The 17,867-nt window shown below is 43.9% G+C and overlaps 1 protein-coding gene across 4 annotated transcripts in view; it reads left to right on the plus strand.

Annotated features, from left to right (window-relative positions):
- LOC109905747 (CD166 antigen homolog) overlaps positions 1-17,867 on the plus strand; it is a 67,440-nt gene that overhangs the window by 36,879 nt on the left and 12,694 nt on the right. For all 4 annotated transcript variants that reach the window (XM_031790938.1, XM_020503310.2, XM_031790939.1 and 1 more), the window contains exon 2: positions 15,790-15,896. In XM_031790938.1, coding sequence (XP_031646798.1) covers positions 15,790-15,896 — 107 coding nt within the window. The remainder of the gene's footprint in view (positions 1-15,789; positions 15,897-17,867) is intronic.

The following is a 17,867-nucleotide window of genomic DNA, read 5'->3' on the forward strand; positions in this document are numbered from 1 at the left end:
CTAAACATTATTAGTTCATGCTACTATTTGGTTTGCAACAATTGGGGGTTGTATAAACCTAACTGTGCAGCAATGTATCATTTTACAAATGCGATCTCTCCTGGACCAGTAGGGTAGCTAGCCCAAGAATGAACATGAAACTAATAATTCACCATGGAAACCGTAAACTCTCAGAATTCCATTAATAAATTAACCAGCACAGTGCGTCTAGCACGAGTGCCGTCAGAAAGTATTCACACCCCTTGATTTTTTCCACATTTTGTTGTGTTGCAGCTTGAATTTAAAATGGATTAAATAGATTTTTTTTTCACTGCCTACACAGACTACCCCATTATTCCAAAGTGAAATTATGTTTTTCAAAATTGTTACTTATTAATTAAAAATGAATAGCTAAAATGTCTTGAGTCAGTAAGAATTCAACCCCTTCGTTATGGCAAGCCTAAATAAGTTAATGAGTACGAATTTGCTTAACAAGTCATGTAAAAAGTTGCATGGACTCACTCTGTGTGCAGTAATAGTGTTTAACATGATTTTTGAATGACTACCTCATCTCTGTACCCCACACATACAATTATCTGTAAGGTCCCTCAGTTGAGCAGTGAATTTTAAACACAGGTTCAACCACAAAGACCAGGGAGGTTTTCCAGTGCTGTAATGGTTTTCTTCTGGGGAAAGAGAGGCAGACCAAAATGCAGCGTGGTTAGTTTTGTACATCTTTAATAGAGATGAAAGTACAACAATCTCCAAAACAAGAAACATGAAAAAACCAAAACAGTCCTATCTGGTGCCACAAACACAAAGACAGGAACAATCACCCACAAAACCCAACACAAAACCGGCTACCTAAATATGGTTCCCAATCAGAGACAATGACTAACACCTGCCTCTGATTGAGAACCATATCAGGCCAAACATAGAAATAGACAAACCAGACACACAACATAGAATGCCCACCCAGCTCACGTCCTGACCAACACTAAAACAAGGAAAACACACACGAACGATGGTCAGAACATGACAAGTGCCTTGCAACTATCTGGTGAAAAGCAGACTGAAACAGGTTTTCCTCTAGGATTTTGTCTGTGCTTAATTGGTAAATATTGGTAAAAACTGCACCTCTTGGTAAATAGGTAAAAACAGACATTGAATATACCTTTGAGCATGGTGAAGTTATTATTTACACGTTGGATGGTGTATCAATACACCTCTACAAAGATGCATGTGTCCTTCCTAATTCAGTTGCCAGAGAGGAAGGAAACTTCTCAGGGATGTCACCATGAGGCCAATGGTGACTTTAAAACAGTTACAGAGTTGAATTGCCGTGATAGGAGAAAACTGAGGTTGGATCAACAACATCGTAGTTACTCCACAATAATAACCTAATTGACAGAGTGAAAAGAAGGAAGCCTGTACAGAATACAAATATTCCAAAACATGCATTCTGTTTGCAACAAGGCACTAAAGTAATACTGTCCTGAATACAAAGTGTTATGTTTGGGGCAAATCCAATAGAACACATTACTGAGTAGCACACTCCATATTTTAAGTTCAAGCATAGTAGTGGCAGCATCATGTTATACATATGCTTGTAATCGTTAAGGACTGGGGAGTTTTTCAGGATAAAAAAGAAACGTAATGATTCTTTCTGCTTTTCACCAGACACTGGGAGATTAATTCACCTTTCAGCAGGACAAGAACCTAAAACACAAGGGCAAATCTACACTGGAGTTGCTTACCATTTTCATTTTCAATACATTTGCAAAAATATCTAAAAACATGTTTTCACTTTGTCATTATGGAGTGTTGTGTACAGATGGTTGAGAAAATGTTTATAATTAATCCATTTTGAATTAAGGCTGTAACACAGCTACATGTGGATTAAGTATAGGGGAATGCATACTTTCAGAAGGTACTCAGAAGGTACTCTAGGTGGCAATGATTTGTTTAGCATAGCTATGTCAAATTAATAGAATTATAAGAATTAACGACTGGGTCAAAACATGAGAAAATAACTAGCAACTTGTTGGTAGTTGTTGGAAGGATTGGACCAAGGTGCAGCGTGGAAGGCGTTCATTATATTTATTAATGTGAACCAGCAACAAACAAATAAAGAGTAACAAAACATCCAGCTTTGTAGGGCTCAAAGGCAACAATACCAAATCAAGATCCCACAAACAACAGGTGGGAAAAGGCTGCCTAAATATGATCCCCAATCAGAGACAACGAATGACAGCTGCCTCTGATTGAGAACCATACTAGGCCAACCTAGAAATGAAAAAACTAGAATGCACACCCTAGTCACACCCTGACCTAACCAAATAGAGAGGCCCATCTCTAAGGTCAGGGCGTGACACAACTTCAGAATTGTTTTATGAAAAAATGTATAATATTTGTATTAAGATGTTGGCAAGCATTTTATAAAAGCAATAAGGCCCTCGAACCTGGCGACGATCGTGTGATAACTCCCTACTAAGGGCTGTTCTTAGGCCTGAGGTGATAATCCTTATTTGACTTATTTCGTAGTTATACACACCGTTCTACTACGAATGTTCTTTGTTTTTATACTGTGGCTTGCGAAAGTATTCACCCCTTGGCATTTTTACCCCTTACAACCTGGAATTAAAATTGATTTTTGGGGGGTTTGTAACATTTGATTTACACAACATGCCTACCACTTTGAAGATGCCAAATATTTTTTCTCGTGAAACAAACAAGAAATAAGACAAAAAAACTGAAAATTTGAGCATGCATAACTATTCACCCCCCAAAGGCAATACTTTGTAGAGCCACCTTTTGCAGCAATTACAGCTGCACATCTCTTGGGGTATGTCTCTATAAGCTTGGCACATCTAGCCACTGGGATTTTTGCCCGTTCTTCAAGGCAAAACTGCTCCAACTCCTTCAAGTTGAATGGGTTCTGCTGGTGTACAGCAATCTTTAAGTCATACCACACATTCTTAATTGATTGAGGTCTGGGCTTTGACGAGGCCATTCCAACACATTTAAATGTTTCCCCTTAAACAATTAGAGTGGTGCTTTATCAGTATGCTTAGGGTCATTGTCCTGCTGGAAGGTGAACCTTAATCCCAGGCTCAAATCTCTGGAAGACTGAAACAGGTTTTCCACAAGAATTCCCCGGTATTTAACACCATCCATCATTCCTTAAATTCTGACCAGTTTCCCAGTCCCTGCCGATGAAAAACATCCCCATAGTATGATGCTTCCATCACCATGCTTCACTGTTGTGATGGTGTTCTCGGGGTGATGAGAGGTGTTGGGTTTGTGCCAGACATAGCGTGTTCCTTGATGGACAAAAAGCTACATTTCAGTCTCATCTGACCAGAGTACCTTCTTCCATATGTTTAGGGAGTCTCCCACATGCCTTTTGGCGAACACCAAACGTGTTTGCTTATTTATTTCTTTAAGCAATGGCTTTTTTCTGCCCACTCTTCTGTAAAGCCCAGCTCTGTGGAGTGTACGACTTAAAGTGGTCTTATGGACAGATACTCCAATCTCCGCTGTGGAACTTTGCAGCTCCTTCAGGGTTATCTTTGGTCTCTTTGTTGCCTTTCTGATTAATGCCCTCCTTGCCTGGTCCGTGAGTTTTGGTGGGCGGCCCTCTCTTCGCAGGTTTGTTTTGGTGCCATATTCTTTCCATTTTTTAATAATGGATTTAATGGTGCTCCATTGGATGTTCAAAGTTTCAAATATTTTTTATAACCCAACCCTGATCTGTACTTCTCCACAACTTTGTCCCTGACCTGTTTGGAGAGCTTATTGGGTCTTCATAGTGCCGCTTGCTTGGTGGTGCCCCTTGCTTAGTGGCGTTGCAGACTCTGGGGCCTTTCAGAACAGGTATATATATACTGAGATCATGTGACACTTAGATTGCACACAGGTGGACTTGATTTAACTAATTATGTGACTTCTGAAGATAATTGGTTGCACCAGATCTTATTTCCATATCTAGGGGCTTCATAGCAAAGGGGGTGAATACATATGCACGTACCACTTTTCAGTTTAAATGTATTTTTAAGTTATCTTTTAAATTTCACTTCACCATTTTATACTATCTTGTGTATGTCCATTACATTAAATTAAAATTAAAATTCATTTCAATTACAGGTTGTAATGAAACAAAATAGGAAAAACGCCAAGGGGGTGAATACTTTTGTACGGCACTGTAGCTTACAGTTTATTCACTGTTAGTCAGCACCTCTACACTAAATACTTTTTGGTGTGCGCCAGCTTATGCTTTTTATTAGACTATTTTTGATACTAAACTTTAAATGGAGTGCACACATCATTTGTAATTAAAAACAGAGTGGGGTGTTAAGGCTAGTAATTTAAATGGCTGATTATTCAGTTTATGGTTACCATTGTGTCATGTTGATGGTCACCTGCTCCTGTTGCTGAGGATAACCTTATCTTAACAGGCAGCAGGAGCTTTATCCTCTGCAATTGTGTAATTTAGCACATTGCGATTCGTTCCCATTGTGGTCCATTGCACTCTGGACAGTCTTTTTTCCATCCAAAATCATTTTAAGTTCTCCAAGAGGGTGAACACAGCTTTATTTGACTATTCAAAAATAACCATTTGAATATGAAATACAAGGAGTAGCTAATATCCAATGGAAATAGGATCACTTGACAACTGCTGTGTTCGAGATTATACTGTATGGTTTTGTGTTCTTGGGGGTGTAAGGTTTAGAACTTGGATTTCAGACTTTTGGTTAAACATTTATATTGAATAATGTTGTGTTCTTTTGTAAATCCTTGTAACTCCTTTTGTCACTGTCCAGTATTTGCAGGTATACCAGGTTCTATTACTGTGTTCAGTTTGATGTGTAACAGAAGGGGTATTTTTTTAATCAAGTTCTATTCCTCTATTCTAGTTCAATCAAGTTCTAACCCTCTATTCTAGGTAATATCAGGTAGCTAGATACATATAAAAGGATATACAGACATCCAATATTAGTTTATTTAATGACACAAAGGTTAGCTTGATCTGCTAAAAACGTCAAGTTAACTACCTAGCTAGTAGCTAAGATATCTAGCTAGCTAATGAACAAGTGTTCAGTCCCAAATAGAGAGCTATGACAATATAAATAGACAATTTCAACTAAATATAAAATGTTACAGTGGGGCAAAAAAGTATTTAGTCAGCCACCAATTGTGCAAGTTCTCCCACTTAAAAAGATGAGAGAGGCCTGTAATTTTCATCATATGTACACTTCAACTATGACAGACAAAATGAGAAGAAAGAAAATCCAGAAAATCACATTGTAGGATTTCTAATGAATTTATTTGCAAATTATGGTGGAAAATAAGTATTTGATTAAAAATAGTGAAACATGTCCTGGTCTTATTTATATGTTTCCTAACCTCAGATACAGAGACCTGTGAAAGCTTTCTGTGGATGAAGGTCCCTAAAAAAGTTCCAAGTCCTAGAGAGACTGAAGGGTATATCTCCTATGGGTTATATATGCTACTGGTTTACTGTTAGAATTGATTGTAGGACTACAAAAATACTGTTAAAAGTAACAATGCATAGGCCTGTAACATGCATGGCCAATCTTGCTCCTAGATATCTAGCTACTGGGTGTGCAGGTTTCTGTTCCATCCCAGCCCTGACATTCTGCTTATTATTTATATTAGACACTATTCATTTAACTATTCAATCATCTCTTGCTTGGTAGTAAGATGAATGTCAAAAGCCACTAATGTAAGGGTAGCGTACTGGCGGCAGAGAAGTCAGGTGCATGAGAGCAAAACGGATTTACCAAGGCGCAGTTTAATAAATAAAACCACTGTTAACAGTACAATAATCAATGGGTAAAACCCGTCACACACCAGCATAACGTGCACAAGCATTACAATAAACAATTCCGGACAACGACATGGGGGGAACAGAGGGTTAAATACACACCATGTAATGATGTAATTTAAACCAGGTGTGTGGGAAGACAAGACAAAACAAATGGAAAATGAAAGGTGGATCGACGATGGCTAGACGACCGGTGACGTCGACCGCCGAACGTCGTCTGAACAAGGAGAGGGACCGACCTCGGAGGAAGTCGTGTCGACACCGGCCTCGGGGACGACCTGGAGGGCGAGGCGCAGGGCGATCCGGACGAATATGGTGGAACTCCTGCAGCATTAAAGGGTCCAACACGTCCTCGACCGGAACCCAGCACCTTTCCTCCGGACCGTACCCCTCGCACTCCACGAGGTACTGAAGGCCCCTCACCCGACGCCTCGAATCCAGTATGGAGCGAACGGAGTACGCTGGGGCCCCCTCGATGTCCAGAGGGGGCGGAGGAAACTCCCGCATCTCAGACTCCTGGAGCGGGCCAGCCACCACCGGCCTGAGGAGAGATACATGGAACGAGGGGTTAATACGGTAATCGGGGGGAAGCTGTAACCTATAACAAACCCTGTTCACTCTCCTCAGGACTTTAAATGGCCCCACAAACCGCGGACCCAGCTTCCGGCAGGGCAGGCGGAGGGGCAGGTTTTGGGTTGAGAGCCAGACCCGGTCCCCCGGTGTGAACACCGGGGCCTCACTTCAGTGGCGGTCTGCGTTCTCTTTTTGGCCCAGCACGGCCCGCTGAAGGTGAACACGGACAGCTTCCCATGTCTCCTCCACGCACCTGAACCAGTCGTCCACTGCAGGAGTCTCGGTCTGACTCTGATGTCAAGGCGCCAGAACCGGCTGGTACCCCAGTATGCACTGGAAGGGAGAGAGGTGCAATCTCAGCCCAGGGCGTGAACACCGCCCACTCCCCCGGCCTGTCCTGGCAATAGGACCGCAGAAACCTGCCCACATCCTGGTTTACTCTCTCCACCTGCCCACTTCTCTCGGGGTGAAACCCTGAAGTAAGGCTGATCGAGACCCTAGATGTTCCATGAATGCCTTCCAGACCCTAGACGTGAATTGGGGACTTCGATCAAACACTATATCCTCAGGCACCCCGTAGTGCCGGAAGACGTGCGTAAACAAGGCCTCCACAGTCTGTAGGGCCGTAGGGAGACCGGGCAGAGGGAGGAGACGACAGGACTTCGAGAACCGATCCACAACGACCAGGATCGCTGTGTTACCCTGTGAGGGGTGGAGATCGGTTAGAAAATCCACCGACAGGTGCGACCAAGGCCATTGTGGAATGGGTAAGGGGTGTAGCTTCCCTCTGGACAGGTGCCTAGGAGCCAGACACTGGGCGCACACCGAGCAGGAGAAAACATAAACCCTCACGTCCTTAGCCAAGGTAGGCCACCATTACCTCCCACTCAAACAGCGCACTGTCCGACCGATCCCAGGATGACCAGACGAGGGTGACATGTGGACCCAATGGATCAACCGGTCACGAACAGCAGACGGGACGTACAGACGCCCAGCGGAACACTGGATGGGAGCGGGCTCTGCACGTAACGCCTGTTCAATGTCCGCGTCCAGCTCCCACACTACCGGCGCCACCAGGCAGGAGGCGGGGATTATGGGAGTTGGATCTATGGCCTGCTCCTCTGTGTCGTACAGCCGGGACAATGTGTCTGCCTTCACGTTCTGGGAGCCTGGTCTGTAGGAAACGATAAACACAAAACGGGTGAAAAACATGGTCCACCTTGCCTGAGGAGGTTTCAATCTCCTCGCTGCCCGGATGTACTCCAGATTGCGGTGGTCAGTCCAGATGAGGAAAGGGTGTTTAGCCCCCTCAAGTCAATGTCTCCACGCCTTCAAAGCCTTGATGACAGCCAACTGCTCCCGGTCCCCCACATCATAGTTTCGCTCCACTGGAATGAGCTTCTTCGAGAAGAAAGCACATTGGCTGAGTTTTGGTGGCATACCCGAGCGCTGAGAGAGCACAGCTCCTATCCCAGCCTTGGACGCGTCCACCTCCACTATGAACGGCAAAGAGGGATCTGGATGGGCCAGCACGGGAGCCGAGGTAAACAGAGCCATCAGGTGACGAATAGCTCTGTCCGCCTCAGCCGACCACTGCAAACGCACCGGGCCCCCCTTCAGCAGTGAGGTAATGGGAGCCGCTACCTGACCAAACCCTGGATAAACCTCCGGTAGTAGTTGGCAAACCCTAAGAACCGCTGCACCTCCTTTACCGTGGTGGGAGTCGGCCAATTACGCACGGCTGAAATGCGTTCACTCTCCATCTCCACCCGAGGTGGAAATGCGATACCCTAGGAAGGAGACGGACTGCTGGAAGAACTGGCACTTCTCAGCCTTGACGTACAGGTCATGCTCCAACAGGCGACCAAGCACCCAGTGCACCAGGGACACATGCTCGGCTCGTGTAGCGGACTATATCCGAATGTCATCAATATACACCACTACACCCTGCCGGTGCAGGTCCCTGAAAATCTCGTCTACAAAGGCCTGGAAGACTGATGGCGCATTCATCAACCCGTACGGCATGACGAGGTACTGATAGTGCCCTGAGGTGGTACTGAAAGCCTTCTTCCATTCGTCTCCCTCCCGGATACGCACCAGGTTGTAAGCTCTCCTGAGATCTAGTTTGGTGAAGAAGCGCGCCCTGTGCATGGACTCATTCACTGTGGCTATGAGCGGTAACTATACCTCACAGTGATCTGTTTCAGACCCCGATAGTCAATACACGGGCGCAGACCTCCCTCCTTCTTCTTCACAAAAAAGAAACTTGAGGAAACGGGTGAAGTGGATGACCGAATGTACCCCTACGCAGGGATTTGGAGACATATGTTTCCATAGCCTCTGTCTCTGCCTGTGGAGAGGGGATACACGTGACTCCTGGGAAGTGCAGCATCTACCATGAGATTTTTCGGCGCAATCGCCCCGTCGATGGGGTGATAATTGAGACGCCTTCTTTTTGGAGAAGGCGAGAGCCAAATCTGCATATTCAGGGGGAATGCGCACGGTGGAGACCTGGTCTGGACTTTCAACCGTAGTAGCACCAACGAAAACCCCTAAACACCTCCTCGAGCACTCTCACAACCACTCCGTGAGAGCCCTCTGTGGCCAAGAAACAGTGGGATCATGACAAGCTAACCAGGGTAGGCCTAGCACCACGGGAAATGCAGGAGAGTCAATAACGAAGAGACTAATTCTCTCCTTGTGACCCCCCTGCGTCACCATGCCCAGAGGAGCGGTGGCCTCCCTGATCAACCCTGACCCTAATGATCGACTATCGAAGGCGTGAACGGGGAAGGGCACAGCCAAGTGAACAGCCACGTGAACAATGGGGATCTCTAAACTATGGGCGAACGAGCTATCTATAAAATTCCCTCAATCGCCTCAATCGATGAGCGCCTTATGCTGGGAATGCGAGGAAAAGTGACATACACAAACATGTGCAACAGAGGGTCTGGGTGAGAATGGTGCCGGCTCACCTGGGGTGACGCCAGAGCGCCCTGCCTGCTGCCTCGTTACCCAGAGGAACCAACCCGGCACAGACCGGCAGTGTGACCTCTGCGGCCACAGATGGTGCACGTGCTGGAACCCCCTCCGGTCTCCCTGCGCACCGCCCCTCCCAGCTCCATGGGTATCGGAGAAGGGGTGCGGGGGTATGGAACCAACAGACCCCGATCTGAACGTCCGCGGGTAGCCAGCAAGTTATCCAGCCGGATGGACAGGTCCACCAGCTGGTCGAACGTGAGGGTGGTGTCTCTGCAGGCCAACTCCTGATGGACGACCTCACGCAGACTGCAGCGATAAATGTCGATCTGGGCCCTGTCGTTCCATCCCGCGCCGGTAGCCAGGGTCCGAAACTCCAGGGCGAACTCCTAGGCGCTCCTCGTCCCCTGCTTCAGATGGAAGAGGTGTTCAGAGGTGAACTCCTCAAACTGGTCCAACTCTCTCCACACGGCGTTGGCCCACTCCAGGGCTTTCCCGGTGAGGCACGAGACGAGGGCGGACACCCTCTCATGGCCCGAAGGAGCCGGGTGGACGGTTGCCAGGTATAACTCCAGCTGCAAGAGGAACCCCTGGCAGTTCGCAGCCGTCCCATCGTATTCCTGGGGAAGGGAGAGACGAATCCCACTGGGACCAGGAGAAGGAGGGGCGTGTAGTGGAGACCTTGGCTGTGCTGGTGGAGGTGCTGGGAGGTGCTGCGCTGTCTCTCCCAGCGGTACATTGTCTGGACAATGCGGTCCATGGCGGTGCCAAGATGGTGGAGCATTGCTGCGTGCTCCCGGACGCACTCCTCCACCCCTATACCCGGGGTACCTGCTCCTGCTGACTCCATAAGTGTGGTCCGGAATTCTGTAAGGTGTGCGTACTGGCGGCAGAGAAGTCAGGCGCGGAAGAGCAAAACTGATTTACAACGGCGCAGTTTAATAAATAAAACCACCGTTAACAGTACAATAATCAATGGGTAAAACCCGTCACACACCAGCATAATGTGCACAAGCATTACAATAACCAATTCCGGACAAGGAATTACATACACAACATGTAATGATGTAATTGAAACCAGGTGTGTGGGAAGACAAGACAAAACAAATGGAAAATGAAAGGTGAATCGGCGATGGCTAGAAGACCGGTGACGTCGACCGCCGAACATCGCCTGAACAAGGAGAGGGACCGACCTCGGAGGAAGGCGTGACAACTAACCATTTACATAGGTGTTCTTTGTATGATATGAAATAAAGTGTTTAATTAACTTCTTATGGTATAGGGGACGCTTGCGTCCCACCTGGCCAAAGCCAGAGAAAATGCAGCACGGCAAATTCAAATAAAATGATATAAAAATCTAACTTTCATTAAATCACACATGTAAGATACTAAATTAAAGCTACACTCGTTGTGAATCCAGCCAACATGTCAGATTTTAAAAAGGCTTTTCGGCGAAAGCATAAGAAGCTATTATCTGATGATAGCACAACAGTAAACAAAGAGAGTAACATATTTCAACCCTGCAGGCGCTACACAAAACGCAGAAATAAAATATAAAACATGCCTTACCTTTGACGAGCTTCTTTTGTTGGCACTCAAAAGTTGCCTGTAAACTTTGCCAAAACATTTCAAACTACTTTTGTAATACAACTTTAGGTATTTTTAAACGTTAATAATCGATCAAATTGAAGACGGGTCTATCTGTTTTCAATAGAGGACGAGAGGAAACTAACTATACTTTTCAAGTCTTGCGCAACTCTCAACAGTGTTACCCATTTCCTAGATGGCTGTACTTCTTTATTGCACAAAGGAATAAACTCAACCAAATTTCAAAGACTGGCGACATCCAGTGGAAGCGGTAGGAACTGAAAACAAGTGCCTAAGAAATATCGTTTCCCAATGAGATCTCACTGAACAGACAGAGACCTCAAAAAAGAAAAAATCTGAACTGTTAGTCCTCTGGGTTTTGCCTGCTACATAAGTTCTGTTATACTCACAGACATGGTTCAAACAGTTTTAGAAACCTCAGTGTTTTCTATCCAAATATACTAATAATATGCATGTCTTATATTCTTGACACGAGTAGCAGGAAGTTGAAATTGGGCACGCTATTTATCCAAAAGTGAAAATGCTGACCTCTATACCTTAAGAATTTAAGCATTGTGTATTTTTTGGTTATTGAACATTCCCTGTTTGTCTGTTTTATTTGTTTGTCACTCACTCTCATTTTGTCTGATGATACTGCACAGATTTGTCCTTAATCATTGGTGTGGGTGTAACAATCCGTGAATGGCTGACCTAGGATGCAACTCCTGTACACAACAGCATTTCATACCCACAAAGCAGCATCCATTATCATACCAAAACTATGATCTTGGTTGAGCTAAGAAAACCATACTTTAGGTCTGGGCAGGTGAAATCACCACACGATGGCTTCTAGGGCTTTCTTACTTTGTCTTTCCTTGATTACTCACATCCTATCTCCTCACCTTTATTGTATTGCCAATGTATTGTCCCTCCCCTCTCACCTTCTTCTCCAATGGGTTTTTAGAAGGGGATGAGGAAAGGAGTCGAGGAAAGATTAATTGAGAAAGAGCCGAAGAATAGCCTAATTGACCAACAATCTCTCCCAAAACATGAATATTTGAATCTTATAACACAAATGTCTAGTTAGATACATTGCTTTGAAGTAGCCTACTTTATCCATTTGATCCCTGATTCGTTGAACGAGGGAATAATTTTAGAAAGTCATAATGTTGCAATATTTTATATCAAGGGTGGGAACCATCCTCCAGGATAGCTACTGGGTATGCAGACGTTTGTTCAAGCCCTGGTATAACTACATTGTAGCCTAAACATCAGCTGCTCAACAGGACCATGATCAGCAGACTTGGGCTGGATCAATAGCCAAGCCTGCACACCCAGGAGCTCTCCAGATGGAGGGTTGACCATATTTTGACAACATGTGACTAACAGTGCAGTTCTACTTTGTGGAGAGGTTAAGTGCCTTGATGAAGGGCACAAGGGCAGGAGATGGTAGGTCTACATTGGATCAGACACAGCAGCCTTCCAGTGTCAATAATGCTTACTTTTTAATGTAGATTATAATAATAGTCATGGAAAATGTGTAACAGTGAATAATCAGGTCTCTATAGCATTTAGTCATTTGTGAATTTTAGTGAACATAGTCTAATGGACCGACTTGGAAAAAGACAGCACTTCTGCATGCAGTGTAGCTGTCATGGTCGTCATAAAGAGGAGACCAAGGCGCAGTGTGGTAAGCGAACATAACGCTTTAATAAAAGAGAGAACACTGAACAGAACTAAACAAACCGTGAAGCAATATGGCTAGTGCAGGACAGGCAACTAAACATGGAATAACAACCCACAAAATAACCAAGGCATATGGCTACCTAAATATTGTTCCCGATCAGAGACAACGATAAACAGCTGCCTCTGATTGAGAACCAATCTAGGCAACCATAGACATATAAACACCTAGACTAGAAAAACCCCTAGACATACAAAAAACCCTAGACAATACAAAAACTAAACAAACCACCCATGTCACACCCTGACCTAACCAAATAATAAAGAAAACAAAGATAACTAAGGTCAGGGCGTGACAGTATTGTCTGTAGAGATAGCATACTCTGCTGCTTTTGTTGGGGAGATCCCCTGATGCTGCAATGGAGGTGATTCATTTAATGTAAAATTGCTCAGGACAGTTGAGTACTTTGTTTATTGTTTACGTATGGGGTTAAGGCTTTTTACCAGTAAATCTAGCAGATACAGTTTGTTAATTGCCGTTCTTTAGCCTCCAGTCTAGGTGTTTTATTAGTTATATGGCTCTGCTATGTCATTTCCTTTCCTAACCACCCCCTAACCCCGACCTGAACTCTGAAAAGGCTGAAATGTGAGTGCTGTTGATGGTGATATGATGATGTTGTGTCTTTAAACTAATCATGTAAATTGAATTAACTAGGAAGTCGGGGCACCACAGAAGATCAGATTACAAAGTTATAATTTTCCAAATATAACTCTTCAGATATTTTAATATCTGATCAATTAGTCTTCTATTTCTGAATTATTCTTTACCTCACGTCACTCAATTGAAAGTCGTAAATTGTTGGTTATCTGCACAAACCCCGCCTTTACTATAAATCATCCATACACCAATTGGCTTAATCATTTATTTTACTAACTAACTAAATAATCACAGAAATGCATAATCAAACAAACAGTAGATATTGGTTACTAACAGATTCCCTAGTGGGATAAGCCAATATGATGGCTTAGTGGACAAAGGGAAGTGGGTGTGGACTGAGAAAGTGCTGGAAAGACAAAATGGATTCATTACATAGTCTATAATTATCGACATTGAAATGCTAGTCATTCTTACATGAACGGCCGCTCATTCAAGGATAATTGCAAGTACATATTCACGGTGTATGTCATTGTTGTCTTCTCTATTGGAATCCGGTCCGTCTGCTGGAGAATTCATCCGAGTCTCTCTCTTTCTGTTTCCCTGAAGATCAAAGTATTTCATGGTTAGAATGGTTACTTCAGAGTACCTTTCAGAAATGTTCTCATAGAATAGGTGTTTCAGCGGTTGTCGGTATTCTCGTCCCAGGTTTACATAATTTCTAGCTGCAGACTAGTAATTAGTATCTAAGATTTGCTCTTATTCTGTAGGGATCAATAGTCTCAGAGTTGAACCATTTCCAGATGTGTAGCCAATGTTCCACGTGGTATAGTTTTTTAGTTTTGGGTCACAAACCTGTGCCACCTCAGCTTACACTGCATGGTCTTAACTATTCGCAATCACAGCTCACACTGTGGGTTTGCTTAGTCTGAAGAGTATTTCCTCAGGAGGTTTTTTTTTCGTAACAATAGAAAAGGTGGTTCCATGACGCCAGATCATGTCTGTGCTCACGGGGACGGGCCACTTAGTTAAACTTTAAAGGGAATACAATTCTCTCACATAAAAGGTTTAACATCACATTATATCATTTCACAAATAGTTTCATACAAGAATTAGATGCAAACACCGTAATTGAGAAATGTACACATTCAGAGATATATTATGTGTGTTTCCTGTCCTTCGTGAGGTCACCAAATGAAACACATTCAACATAACTGTCCCTTAAGTGTCCACTGACCCTTCCCACATTCTCACAAGTGGACATATAGTTTCATTTTCCCATTTTGGGGATTTAGGAGTTTGGCCACGTGAAATCCTTTGTTCACTCTGTGGTCTCTCTCTCTGCATGAAAAGGGGAAGAGAGTCTCCGCCAGGAATTTACGACCTGAGATAACAGAACCTGGGTGTAGGAGAGAATGAGAGAGGGGGAAGCTACGATCTACACCCAGAAAGGGACACATCATGACAATGAGGACCTCTTTTTTTCCCCTCTCTATGCCTGTGTGACAATCCCTTCCATCAGTCTCTCTCTCTCTCATGCTGAACTTTGCCCCTGTTTTCTCACTCTCTCATGCTGGACTTTGTCTACACAGCAACATATTGTACAGATTGGGGGTGGGAAAGGATGTGAAGTAAAGTGGCTGTAAATAAGTAATTTCAAATGTTGGCTACACTTGTGCATTTCGTTAATGTGCTACAAGGTAGACTGACACCTGTCAATTAACAACCTGATAGATATTTATGAAGATGAGTTGACATTCCCCACAACAGTCAGTAAGACCTGATTTCATTTGAAAGTCAATAGATCTCGGGCTGTGTTAAATATAATTAGATTTTCCCACAGACGAGGCCTCCTGAGTGGCGCAGTGGTCAAAAGCATTGCATCTCTATGCTAGCTGTGCCATTAGAGATCCTGGTTCGAGTCCAGGCTCTGTCGCAGCCTGCCGTGACCGGGAGACCCATGGGTCGGTACACAATTGGCCCAGCGTCGTCTGGGTTAGGGGAGGGTTTGGCCGGCAGGGATGTTCTTGTCCAATCGTGCACTAGCAACTCCTGTGGCAGGCTGGGTGCAATGCATGCTGACATGGTTGCCAGGTGTATGGTGTTAAGCGGGCATTGTGTCAAGAATAATTCTTGTATATCTTTTTTTACTTTTACCTCTTTTTCGTGGTATCCAATTGGCAGTTACAGTCTTGTCTCATCGCTGCAACTCCCATACGGACTCGGGAGTGGTGAAGGTCGGGAGCAGTGCGGCTTGGCTGGGTTGTGTTTCGGAGGACGCACTGCTCTCGACCTTTGCCTCTCCCGAGTCATACGGGAGTTGCAGCGATGAGACAAGACTGTAACTGCCAATTGGATACCACGAAAAAGGGGTAAAGGTTTAAAATATATATATAAAAATATATTTTCCTGACTGAGTAAATGACCAGTAAATTCCTTTTCCTGACTGAGTAAATGACCATGTGTTTTTATATCTCTCTCTCAGTGAGCGCTATGGATACTGTTATCGGCCTGTATGGAGAGACCGTTGAGGTGCCATGCAACAATGGAGCCCCCAAACCAAAGGACCTGTTCATAACAAAATGGAAATACGTAAGTTGTTGATATACACTGAGTATACAAAACATTAGGAACACCTTCCTAATATTGAGTTTCCCCCTCTTGCCCTCAGACCGGCCTCAATTCATCAGGGCATGGACACTGCAAGGTATCCCACAGGGATTGTTTACTCCAATGCTTCCCACAGCCGTATCAGGTTGGCTGGATATCCTTTGGGTGGTGGACCATTCTTGATACACAATCCATCCACCTGACAGGCGTGGCATATCAATAAACTTATTAACCTCTCTAGGGTACGTGGGACGCTAACATCCCACCTGACCAACATTCAGTGAAAGTGCAGGGCGCCAAATTCAAACAACAGAGATCTCATAATTAAAATTCCTCAAACATACATGTATTATACACCATTTTAAAGATAAACTTGTTGTTAATCCCACCACAGTGTCCGATTTCAAAAAGGCTTTACGACAAAAGCATACAATGCGATTATGTTAGGTCTGCACCTAGACACAAAAAACACAGCCATTTTTCCAGCCAAAGAGAGGAATCACAAAAAGCAGAAATATAAATCAAATGAATCACTAACCTTTGATGATCTTCATCAGATGGCACTCATAGGACGTAATGTTACACAATACATGTATGTTTTGTTCAATAAAGTTCATATTTATATCCAAAAATCTCTGTTTACGTTGGCGCTTTGTTATGTTTTGCCTCTAAAACATCCGGTGACAAAACATCCGGTGAAAGTGCAGAGAGCTACATCAATTTACAGAAATACTCATCATAAATGTTGATGAAAATACAACTGTTATACATGGAATTAAAGATATACTTCTCCTTAATGCAACCGCTGTGTCAGATTTCAAAAAAGCTTTATGGAAATAGCACACCATGGAATAATCTGAGTACAGCGCTCAGAGACCAAAACAAGCAATACAGATACCCGCCATGTTATGGAGTCAACAAAAGTCAGAATTAGCATTATAATTATTCACTTACCTTTGATGATCTTAATCAGAATGCACTCCCAGGAATCCCAGTTCCACAATAAATGTTAGTTTTGTTCGATAAAGTCCATCATTTATGTTCAAATACCTCCTTTTTGTTTGCGCATTTAGTACAGTAATCCAAATGCACAGGCACTAGGTCCAGACAAAGTAAAGAAAGTTATATTACAGTTCGTAGAAACATGTCAAACGATGTATATAATCAATCTTTAGGATGTTTTTATCATAAATCTTCAATAATGTTTCAACCGGAGAATTCCTTTGTCTTTAGAAATTAAAGGGAACGGAGCTAACGCTCACGGGCTCCCGCCTGACTGAGCACATGGCTTTCTGGCAGACCCATGACTCAATCAGCTCTCATTCTCTCCCACTTCCCAGTAGAAGCCTGAAACAAGGTTCTAAAGACTGTTGACATCTAGTGGAAGCCTTGGGAAGTGCATTATGACCCCACATACACTGTATATTGGATAGGCTAAGACTTGAAAACCTACAAACCTCAGATTTCCCACTTCCTGGTTGGATTTATTCTCAGGTTTTTGCTTGCCATATGAGTTTTGCTTTACTCACAGACATCATTCAAACAGTTTTAGAAACTTCAGTGTTTTCTATCCAAATCTACTAATAATATGCATATCCTAGCATCTGGGCCTGATTAGCAGGCAGTTTACTCTGGGCACGCTTTTCATCCGGACGTGAAAATACCGCCCCCTACCACAAAGAAGTTAAACCGCATGATCATTACACAGGTGCATCTTGTGCTGGGGACAATAAAAATCCACTCCAAAATGTGCAGTTTTGTCACACAACACAATGCCACAGATGTCTCATGTTTTGTGGGACCGTGCAATTGGCATGCTGACTGCAGGAATGTCCACCAGAGCTTTTTTCCAGAGAATTTAATGTTAAGCCGCCTCCAACGTCGTTTTAGAGAATTTGACAGCGCGTCCAACTGGCCTCACATCTGCAGACCACGTGTAATGGCGTTGTGTGG

Source organism: Oncorhynchus kisutch, linkage group LG15, assembly GCF_002021735.2.
Source record: "Oncorhynchus kisutch isolate 150728-3 linkage group LG15, Okis_V2, whole genome shotgun sequence".
Taxonomy (NCBI): domain Eukaryota; kingdom Metazoa; phylum Chordata; class Actinopteri; order Salmoniformes; family Salmonidae; genus Oncorhynchus; species Oncorhynchus kisutch.